This window comes from Alosa pseudoharengus, unplaced genomic scaffold (genome assembly GCF_046254945.1).
Source record: "Alosa pseudoharengus isolate Yale_2024_CS ecotype anadromous, Long Island Sound unplaced genomic scaffold, YU_APseudo_1.1 YU_APseudo_1.1_scf_11, whole genome shotgun sequence".
Classification (NCBI taxonomy): domain Eukaryota; kingdom Metazoa; phylum Chordata; class Actinopteri; order Clupeiformes; family Clupeidae; genus Alosa; species Alosa pseudoharengus.
This window is the reverse complement of record NW_027468576.1, coordinates 14469203-14480782: the sequence shown is the minus strand read 5'-3', so window position 1 is coordinate 14480782 and position 11580 is coordinate 14469203. Positions and strand designations below refer to the sequence as shown.

The window sequence follows — 11580 nt, the reverse complement described above, 5'->3', positions numbered from 1 at the left end:
AAATAAGCAAGCAGATTTAACAGTGATACTGTACGTGTGTGTGTGTGTGTGTGTGTGTGTTTGCATGTGTGTTTGTATGTGTGTGCGTGTGTGTGTGTGTGTGTGTGTTTGTATGTGTTGTACCCTCCAAGAATCTCATCCAAATTGATGGTATAGAAAGCGTTGATTTGCTGTGTTTTGGTCGTTACAATCCGATGCTCAAACGGGGCAGGAGGAGGCGGGGAGGAATCTTGAAGTAAAGAGATAGGGGGAGAGGTAGAGAAGGAGGGGGATGTAGAGAGAAGAAGAGGTAGAGAAAAGGAGAGGTAGAGAGAAGGGGATATAGAGAGGAGAGGTAGAGAGAAGGAGAGGTAGAGAGAGTGGGATGTAGAGAGAGGAAGATGTAGAGAGAGAGGTGGAGATGGAGGGAGAGGTAGAGAGAGAGTGGGGTGTAGAGAAAGGAAGATGTAGAGAGAGAGGTGGACATGGAGAGAGAGGTAGAGAGAGAGGGAGAAAAAAAAGAGAGCATGATCATCATCCAGATCCTCCATCTTCATCTCTTATCTTGCCCATTATTGTTCTCCTGTTTTGTCTTTTGTTGCAGGTTTACAGTTTTTATTCTACTCTTCAGGATCACTTAAGTTCAACTGTGTGTATGTGTGTGGCTGTGTGTGGCTGTGTGTGTGTGTGTGTGTGTGGCTGTGCGTGTGTGTGTGTGTGTGTGTGTGTGTGTGTGTGTGAGCCAGGGCTTACCAATAATGTACTCCCCTGTGGACGCCTCCCCGTCCTGCACATCCACATGCGGAGGTCCTGCTGACGCCGCAGTGCTCTTCCCCTCCTCAGTATTCGCCTCATTCCTCACCTCCGCTGCCTGTTGTTCTTCCTCTTTCTTCTCTTTCCCCTCCTCCTCCTCCTCCTCCTCTTTCTCCTCCTTCCGGCTCTTTTTCTGTTCTTCTCTTTGCAGGTATTCTTGGGAAAGGTGATGCTTAGAGCTCAGCATCGCCTCACAGCTTCACAAAGCACACACGGAAAACACAGACGCAAGGTACAGTAAGTCTCTCACATTACCTATGGAGTCAGTCCTAGTCACACTCACTAGTCCCACACTCATACTCAATTATTAGGGGGCAAATGTCACATTCTGGTGTCTATTTCAGTAAAACATGGAATGTACATAGAGTGCACTCCATGTGTGTATGACTTGAATGTGTGTGGGTACATGTAAATGGGTACAATTGAAAACAATAAACAGTAAACAATTGCTTCAATTGCGTCAAGGAATCCTCCATTTGCATTTGTTAAGAAAAAAAGTTAATTTCTAGGTGACCCTAAACTTATGAAGGGTAGTGTGTGATGTAAAAGGTACAGGGTGGTAGTGGAAGGTTGTGTCTGAGCGTGTCAGTGCACCTTTGGCTGCTGCCAGCCAGCGCTGTATGAGGCTGATCCACATCTTTGCTCTCCTCTTTCTTGATCTCCTCCTCCTTTACAGCTTCGTGTTTCTGCATGGCCTCTTCCAAATCTGTCTCGCACTCATGTTTCCCGGATTCTTGATCATGTTTCTCAATCTTCTTTTCCAGTGGTGCGTCTGTGTCTCTCTTCTCTTCGTCTTTCTCTGAGACCAGGTCCACTGTCTCTTTCCTCTCCTGGAGCTGCATGTCACTAGCAGAACTTTCAGCATCATTGCCATCGTCATAGGAACACTGGAAGTTCTCTTGGTTGAGGTTTTGCACCACTTCTGAAAGCTGTTTTTCCAGCGGTGTGTCTGTTTCTCTCTTCTCTTTGTCTTTCTCTGAGACCAGGTCCACTGTCTCTTTGCTCTCCTGGAGCTGCATGTCACTAGCAGAACTTTCAGCATCATTGCCATCGTCATAGGAACACTGGAAGTTCTCTTGGTTGAGGTTTTGCACCACTTCTGAAAGCTGTTTTTCCAGCGGTGTGTCTGTTTCTCTCTTCTCTTTGTCTTTCTCTGAGACCAGGTCCACTGTCTCTTTGCTCTCCTGGAGCTGCATGTCACTGACAAAACTTTCAGCATCATTGTGGTCGTCATAGGAACGCTGGAAGTTCTCTTGGTTGAGGTTTTGCACCACTTCTGAAAGATGTTTTTCCAGCGGTGTGTCTATCTCTCTATTCTCTTTGTCTTTCTCTGAGACCAGGTCCACTGTCTCTTTCCTTTCTAGGAGTTGGAGGTCACTGTGAGAACCTGCAGCATCACTGAGGTCGTCATAGGAACACTGGACGTTCTCTTGGTTGAGTTTTTGCACCTCTTCAGACAGCTGTTGTTCCAGCTGTGCGTCTGTCTCTCTCTTCTCTTTGCCTTTCTCTGAGACCAGTTCCACTGTCTCTTTGCTCTCCTGGACCTGGAAGTCACTGAGAGAAGTTTCAGCATCATTGCGGTCGTCATAGGAACACTGGAAGTTCTCTTTGTTGAGTTTTTGCACATCTTCTGAAAGCAGAGCCTGGGCAGTATCTGGGGAAGAATGGCATACAGAATGCACACACACACACATACACACACACACACAAAGCACAATATTTTTAATATGTACTATGACATTGGGCAGATGTGTATGAGCAAAACATTTGTATGGCCATCAAGGACACGGGAATGACTACAGCAATGAGAGGACAGAAGTTGAGGAAATGTAAGTGAAGTGTGAGATAATTTAACCTATGGCAGTAAAATGGAGGTTAAAGGAACACGCCCCCCAATGTCGGTAGTAATATATGTTCTTACCTTAACTTTCACGAGTTGAGTCATACCTCTCCTGTGTCGGTACGTGCACTCAAACACTCTGGTGCGCGGCGCGAATGTGTTAGCATGTTGCTATGCTAGCGGGCTCAGGCGTAGTCATAGAGGGAGGAAGATAGCAGTAATCAAAAACATCCACGTTTTCCCTTTTTAAATACAGTTGCACAAGTAGTTGATAAAAATGTGTAAGGTCACACAACATGAAACGTGGCGATTCTCCAAGCGAATAAACAGGAGAACTACAATGTGTGGCGCAATAGCACTTGGGAGTACTTCGACCTAGCGTAGTAATATTAATTAACACCTAATTGCAGATCCTATCCACCATTTGCAGCGAAGCGGAATTCTATGAAACATGAAATCACTATAATACTTCTGCTTGTTATCACAACCCTTCACAATGCATGTTATAACCATGATTGTTCACAATCTACTTTACCACTACCTGCTACTTTGCTAAGTCACCTTAAACTAACGCCAGCAGGGCAGGTTGTCTCTATTTACGGAAATAACTGTGTGTGTGCCTCGGAGGGGGAGGGGGAGGCTGAGGGGTCGATCCAGCTCTGTGGTGGATAGGATCTACAATTAGGTGTAACTAATATTACTACGCTAGGTCGAAGTACTCCCAAGTGCTATTGCGCCACACTAGGGGTGTAAAGATTAACCGATACGTATCGGTATCCGTTTTTAACGTGTAAGATACGGCTACATCGATACGTGAAGCCCCGTATCGGAAAAAAATTAAATGAACCGGTCGTTATATCGATTTACTTGTTATGAATCGGTTAACAACCTTTTTTCTGCTCGCTCAGACTCTCATTTACGTTCCAAGCAGCGCGTTCATCCCACTTCCGGTTTTGAAACTACACGTGGTACGGAATTGTGGGTAATGCAGTTCATTTTTGGTTACATTCATTGCCCAAAGTTGTCAAATGACCTCATTACCCATACATCTACTGCAACTTAAGCATGTGACAACTTGCACTCGGTCGGCTTTTGTTTTTCGAAATCCAGCGTGAAATTAAACACTTATAGCATTCCTAAACAGCAACGATAGTCGTAGAGTAGCCTTACCTTTGATGAAGGGATTTCCTTAATGTTAAATAATAATTTGGCCCTTGCTGCTAAAACGATGCACAAATTATTAGCCAATGATTTTGTTCATATTCACTCAGACTTGTGGCATTATAGGTATCTGCATTAGGTCTACTGTTGTAACAAAATAAGCCCAGAGAGTTCATTGATTTGTAGGCCTATTTTATTCTTGTAGGGTAGGCTAGGCTATATGAGAAAAGGCCAAGAGTTTCTTAAGCACTTTTATTTCGGTATTGTCTTACCTCAACAAGGCTACAGGTTCATGAAAACAATCAGATATAACTCTATAAAATCTGTGAAAGATCTATAAAGTCTATAAAAATGTATTTTTATGTTGTATTTGGCTGCTGTGTTTGACTGAAATGTAGACTATTCTTTTTTCATTTCAATACAGTATATGAAACAAACCTCAGTTTAGATAATCATATTCACACATTTTTTTTGCCTAATTGACAACATGACCATGATAATTGATAATATAAAATTAATGTGCACCATGAGCAAATGATAAAAAATCTTTCAGAATGCTTTCCATTCTTGAACTGCATCAAATTGCATCGAATCGCATCGCATTGAATCGTACTGAATCGTTTTTTATAAACATGTATCTTTTCTTGTATCGAATCTTGTATCGTATCTAGATGCGAATCGTATCGTCTTTTACATGAGAGATTCACACCCCTACGCCATACATTGTAGTTCTCCTGTTTATTCGCTTGGAAAATCCCCACGTTTCATGTTTTATCAACTACTCGTGCAACTGTATTTAAGTAGGGAAAACGTGGATGTTTTTGATTACTGCTATCTTCCTCACTCTATGGCTACGTCTGAGCCCGCTAGCATAGCAACATGCTAACACATTCGCGCCGCACACCAGAGCGTTTGAGTGCACCTACACAGGAGAGGTATGACTCAACTCGTGAAAGTTAAGGTAAGAACATATATTACTACTGACATTGGGTGGCGTGTTCCTTTAAGGCCGAAGGCTCTGTCTAACAGGTACTATGGCACAGTAGCCTGGGTAAACCCAGACAAACCTGTTAGCAAATTTGAAATGTGAAAGTCTGTCTGGAATGGAGCCCATTGATGTCCGCTTCCGAACTTGCCATTTCACTGCGTCCATGGGTGTCATTAGTAGTGAAACTGAACTTGTCATTTCACTGCGTCCATGGGTTTCATTAGTAGTGAAACTGAACTTGTAATTTTACTGCTACTTAGTGTAATTTTATGCACTACTTAGTAGTGATGTAGAAACTGAACTTAAATTTGTGCATTTAAGTCTTACCAAATCATTTTAGAAGTACAGCATTCATATCTTTCTTGTATAAGGAGGTTCTAAATGCAGTTGTTTACTCAATTCCAAAGAAAATAAATGCCTGGGTTTTTGGTGAATCGGAAACAGATTTTAATGGGCTCCTTTCCACACTAACCCGCAGGTCAAATTCAACTTTGCTAACAGGTTCGTCTGGGTTCACCCAGGCTTATTGCACAGTGGTCAGAGAGCCGGAGCAGCAGTGGTCAACGGTACTCTGAGACCAGGTACACTGGGAACACTGAGCTGGTGTGGGAGGCAGGAGAGCGGCCAACAGAGCAGTAACATGGAACACTGATCACCTGAGGACCAGTTCAGCTCGGCTTAGTGATGTGTGACCCTACCTATCACAGATGCTAGTGTAAAAGAAACAGTGTGTCCTGTTAATATTGGCTTGTTTTAGATATGTCTGGTGGCATTGTGGCCAATCTGCTCTGGTCAGACTGGAGCAGATGACGAGGAGTTCAGACAGTCCAGTACACACGGGCAGAAGATAGAATCATCTGATCAGAAGATAGAATCACCTGAATCATCTGGAGTCTTCTTTTTCTTCTGTGATTTGAGGTTTTTCAACTGGAACGTCTCATCATCCTTTTTTGCTTTGAACTAAGGAAAGTATGACAAATCAGGAGATACACATTAAGGTGGAGGAATTAGGTGGTGCTTTAGGGTGCATAGCTACAAAGGGTGATTGCAAGTTGTTCTGAGAGTTAAAACAACTATGCCGTCTGTTTGAGATGCTGGCTTGCATTTCTTTTTAACTGTGTAAAGGCTTATTACTGTCTCTCTATGCGTCTGTGTTTATGGTAAACACACATTGAGCATACACAAGACCTCTGTTTATGCACATGTCTGTGTGTGAATAACAGAATACGTTTAAAACTGTTATTTCACCTCCATGCCCTATCATACCTTACTTGCTTTGGAATGCCGTTTGACGGCAAACTAATCAATCATAAGTTTGATCTTGTGTCAATCGGAAGGATTTTATGTCCTAAGATCTACAGATAGGACACAAGACCCTAGTTAAGAGCTTTACTTTGGTAGTGAAAGAAATAGTTGATTTGTTTAATGAAATCACAGAAGCTACCACAACATGGAATTCATCCCAGTGGGATCTCCAGGTCACTTCCCTCATCATTTCACAATCTCAATCAAGTCTTCTATTTCATACAAGGATGCCATTCAAAGGATTTGTACATGTAGATTATTTTTATGACAAGGGAACACACAAACACACACACACACACACACACACACACTGTCTGTCTCTCTATCTCTCTCACACACACACGCACACACACAGTCTCTCCTTCTCTTTGAGTGTTGACAGCCTATAAAGTCAGCTGTTCCACCGCATGTAGTGACTAAGTGCCACTAAACCAGAAAGCATGCATACACATACTCTCTCACACACACATACACACACACTTACAAAGATCTTAATGCTGAAACACACATACACACACAGTATGTTCATGTATATTGTGATGTTTCACTTTGTTGTACTACCATCTTTAAGTCATTTTTCAAACACTCCAAATGTGGATATCAGATCAAGGCAGTAAAGTAACCAGCAAAATTTTAGGACAAAACTGAACAGATTATGTTTACAAAAAATATATAAAAAAGTTGCATTACTTAAAAAAGCTATTGCATTAGTTGCATGAATAAATTTAGTATTGATTTATCATAAGATAACAGACATTAACTAATACAATTATGTATTGAATTAAAGGCTTTGGAGTTAAGGTAAATCCAATATCAATGGAGAAATAAACATGAAATATAATGTGCTCTCTCCACAACAGGAAGATTTTCTTAACCCCTTGTAAACATCATAAAACAGCACGTCAGCAACGCTTTTGACAGCTGAAACAGCTGATGTGTGTGTGTGTCTGTGTGTCCCCATGCCAATGTCACATATAGAGCTAACAGGAATGGAAGCATCTAGAACACTAAATATCACCTATTGCATTTCTATGGATTCGCTGAGCAAACAAAAGCTCACTATCATACCAAACCCAACTTGAGTGGGAGTCTCGTCATTCGTCATTCCTTCTCTCTCACACAGACAGACGGAGAGAGAGAGAGAAAAAAGAGCGAAAGAGAGTTATGCTTAGAACTTGTAATCTTAGAACAGCTGGAGCAAGGTATTGTGGGTAATTAAGTATGGCAGTATGATTGATCACTTAATTTCCCCTTCACCTAAGTGTCATTCATCTGTAACTCCAGTGAAGGGAAGATTGAAGTTCTAAGTAGCTATTTCAAATGTGTATGTCTGTGTGTGCGTGCGTGCGAGTGAGCGTGCATGTTTATGTGTGATATGTGTCTTCGTATGTGTGGTATGTGGTGATGGACCCCTTTTCAACCCCAACGTTATTAAACAGAGTTTATCACTACATAGCAGCAATGCCAATCACCAGTTACTCCACAGACCATATAAATAAGATGGTGAATAACAATTGGACTAACACTTACACACACACGTACACACACACACACACACAGACATACACACACATTAACTAGGTCCTAGGTGGCAGCTTGACTTAATGAGTTGTGTAAACGACCGTCACCAGAGCTCTGAGAGTGAAAGGCGATTCCAGGTTGCAGCGGCACATTCCCGGGGCGGGGTAGGAGGGATCGAGGGAGGGAGAGCGAGTGGGGCAGGAGGGAGGTAATCTTGTCCTTAACGTAGGAACACACGTGCTCCTAAAGGAGGAACTGTGTTCTGAAATAGAGACTGCTGGAGGGGGCTAAGGCCAGAGAGGCCATATTAGACCAGCCACTCATGTGCTCACACACTCTGGGTCAGAACCCACAGCTTCTGAAGCACTAACAGCCGAGTCACCTGGGGATACACATCTCGCAGCTATTAAACATAAAGTCTGATTGATCCTGGCCCAAAGTGTCTTTTTGGGTGGCCAAAATTAATGTTGACTTGGCTGACAGTACACAAAATCTCTTTGTATTAGCTATAATTGCTCAGGTTACTTTGTCATTAATATTCCTTCCATCTTACTGTTCAAAGAGATGTCACTTATAGCCTATAATTTATCGGCAGTTCGAGGGGGCTGCAGAGGTCATTTTGACCGCAAGAGATCTGGACGCTGTGCTGGACATTGAGTGGTGCTCCATGTCGAGTCTAAATACAGTTCACCCATGCATTTTAGACACAAACATAAAACAGATTTAGCCAAAGAAAAATTCTAATATCTAGAGGGTTTGTGCAGGACTGCAGTAAAACCAGCAAGGCAGAATCAATCTGTGGGAAATACAACATTCAAACTTGAATGGTGTCAAATCGGATAAATCTTCATGACAGCCATTTACTGACAACTTCATTTATCTGAAGGTGCTTGATATTCAGTTAGGAAATGGATGATATATATGACATTCAATATGCTTAAGTAGCAAAAATGTTAAATAATTCAAACAATGTAAGAGGTTAATAATCTTCAAATTGCTTAAATAAAGTTGAATTGTTTTTCATGAATAATACAGCTTCACGAGCTGAAATGTGAAACAATCTGTATAACTTATTAAGTGACTTATTAAAGAAACAGACACTGTGAACATAAAGTTCCTTTTATATCAATATCAACAACTATTTCAGTGTTCATGGCTGTGGTATCTTACCTTCTACCAACGTGATAACTGCACATCATTTTCTATTTGTAAACTATGGATTATATTTCTCTGTTAATGACGTCCAGAGTACACTGACCCACAGGTGCACAGACTCTGCCCACACACCTGTTTGCACACCTTAAGAGTCGTTCACACCAGGAATGATAACTATGAAGATAACTATAACTAACTTAACTATAACCCTAACCTTACTCCTTCGGGACTCAGACATTCACCATGTTAACGTTTCAATGCCACAAAAAGGGGAGGGGAGAAATGGACTTTTCAGCATGAACCTGATTTTATCAGCCCCTACCATCATATCACTTTGTCTGCTGTCCACCTGAATGTTTTACAGGCTATATTAGCCATCCTACAATCTGGGACTGGACTGTGGTCATAACATCTACATCTTATTCCCTGTTATATATTGTTCTTAAAGTATATTATTTTCCTTGTTTGCTAAACAGTTCTATTATGTTAGCATTCTTGCACTGTTCAATCCCTGCACTGTTCACTTATCCACTACCACCATTGCACACACTCTACCATAGCACCTTATCATGGTCATTGCATCACATGGTCAGTCCATCAGACCCTTGTAATCACTTCACAAATTGTTAACTCTTTAAATTCTGTGAGAGGTATGTGTGTGTATGTATGTGAGATATATGTCTGTGTATGTGTGTTTGTTGTGTTGGTTGTATAAGCTATACCTGGATGCCTAAAATTTCCCTCGGGATGAATAAAGTTATTATTAATGATAAGAAGAAGAGTAATAGACAGACAGACAAAACAAACAGACAAACAGACAGACAGGAAAATACACAGAGAAGTGGAGAAGTGGACCAACGTCTGGGCAGAGACAGGGAGAGAGAAGTGGACCAACGTCTGGGCAGTCATATTAGTGCATGAGTAAAACAGAGAAGTGGACCAACGTCTGGGCAGTCATATTAGTGCATGAGTAAAACAGAGAAGTGGACCAACGTCTGGGCAGTCATATTAGTGCATGAGTAAAACAGAGAAGTGGACCAACGTCTGGGCAGTCATATTAGTGCATGAGTAAAACAGAGAAGTGGATCAACGTCTGGGCAGTCATATTAGTGCATGAGTAAAACAGAGAAGTGGACCAACGTCTGGGCAGTCATATTAGTGCATGAGTAAAACAGAGAAGTGGACCAACGTCTGGGCAGTCATATTAGTGCATGAGTAAAACAGAGAAGTGGACCAACGTCTGGGCAGTCATATTAGTGCATGAGTAAAACAGAGAAGTGGACCAACGTCTGGGCAGTCATATTAGTGCATGAGTAAAACAGAGAAGTGGACCAACGTCTGGGCAGTCATATTAGTGCATGAGTAAAACAGAGAAGTGGACCAACGTCTGCGAAATACGCAGAGAAGTGGACCAGTAGACCCCAACCAGGGAGAGAGACAAGCGACAAGCACAAAGATGAACAAGTGAGACTGTATGGCAGAGAGACAACCAGGCAAATGGGTGCAGAGACAGAAAGGTAAGACAAGAGACAAGTGGGTATGTATGCAGAAAGGCGAACAGACAGGTGGGTATGTATGCAGAAAGGCGAACAGACAGGTGGGTATGTATGCAGAAAGGTAAGACAACACAGGTGGGTATGTATGCAGACAGGCAGACCAACAAGTGGGTATGTATACAGACAGACAGGTGGGTATGTATGCAGACAGACAGACAAGTGGGTATGTATCCAGACAGGCAGGCAGGTGGTAGGACATGGAGACAGTTGGCATGCTGACATGCACACAAAAATGTAAAGGATGAGAAAGAATGGGATAGGAACACAGGAAGACAAACAGACAGACAGACACACAGGGTTGCGCATTAGGTCAGAGATAGACAGACATAGAGGTGGACAGACAGGCAGACAGAGTACAGACACTCAAAATGCAGCAGCTAGATTATTAAGTGGCTATACGTGAGCATATAACTCCTGTGTTGGCTAAGCTGCACTGGTTACCTGTGGAGCACATAGTTAATTTTAAATTTTTACTTTTTGTCTTCAAGCCCTCAGTGGTTTGGCACCTAGTTACATAGGTGACCTACTAATTCCTTACAGCACTCCAAGATCACTTAGGTCTTCATCTCAGAATCTTCTCTATATCCCCAAAACACGCCTTAAAACTAAGGGTGATAGAGCCTTCTCTGTTGTTGCCCCCCAACTCTGGAATAGTCTACCTGTACATATTAAGTCCTCTCCAACCATGGACTGCTTTGTCTAACTTAAAGACTTTCATTTTCTCCCAAGCTTTTAATCTACCTTAATACCCCCCCCCCCCACACACACACACACACACTCTTTATTCTTTATTTTATTTTTGACCAATTTGTTTATTATTTCAATTATTTATTTATTTTCCCCCCATGTTATGTTATTATTGTTGTTGTACCATTGTCATTGTTTTATGTTTGTTTGTAAGCACTTTGGTTCAACTCAGTTGTTTTTAAATGTGCTATAGAAATAAAGTTGACTTGACTTGACTTGACACAGGGTTGCACATTAGGTAAGAGATAGACAGACATAGAGGTGGACAGACAGACAGAGGACAGAAAGGCTGACAGACAAATAATGAAAAGGAGCATGCAGTCAAACGAAACAGAGCAAAAGCAGAAAAATGTACGTACACAAGACAACAGATTAATGGACAGATGGCAGACAAACCCCAAACACAAGGGTGTACACTTACAGACACATAGAGCCTGACAGGGACAGAAAACAAACACATCCAAAGACCTGGAAAATCATAATGACAGACAAAAGAAATACACTAGAATACATAC

General features: G+C 41.9%; 1 protein-coding gene across 1 annotated transcript in view; it reads right to left on the bottom strand.

Annotated features, from left to right (window-relative positions):
• Nucleotides 1-2561, bottom strand: part of LOC143117505 (uncharacterized) — an 8236-nt gene extending 5675 nt beyond the window's left edge. The window contains exons 1-4 of the mRNA XM_076279253.1: nt 1387-2561; nt 890-989; nt 733-766; nt 124-229 (exon numbers count right to left, since the gene is read on the bottom strand). Of these exons, the coding sequence (XP_076135368.1) occupies nt 124-229; nt 733-766; nt 890-989; nt 1387-2486 (1340 nt within the window). The 5' untranslated portion in view covers nt 2487-2561. The remainder of the gene's footprint in view (nt 1-123; nt 230-732; nt 767-889; nt 990-1386) is intronic.
• Between the last annotated feature and the right edge of the window lie 9019 nt (nt 2562-11580).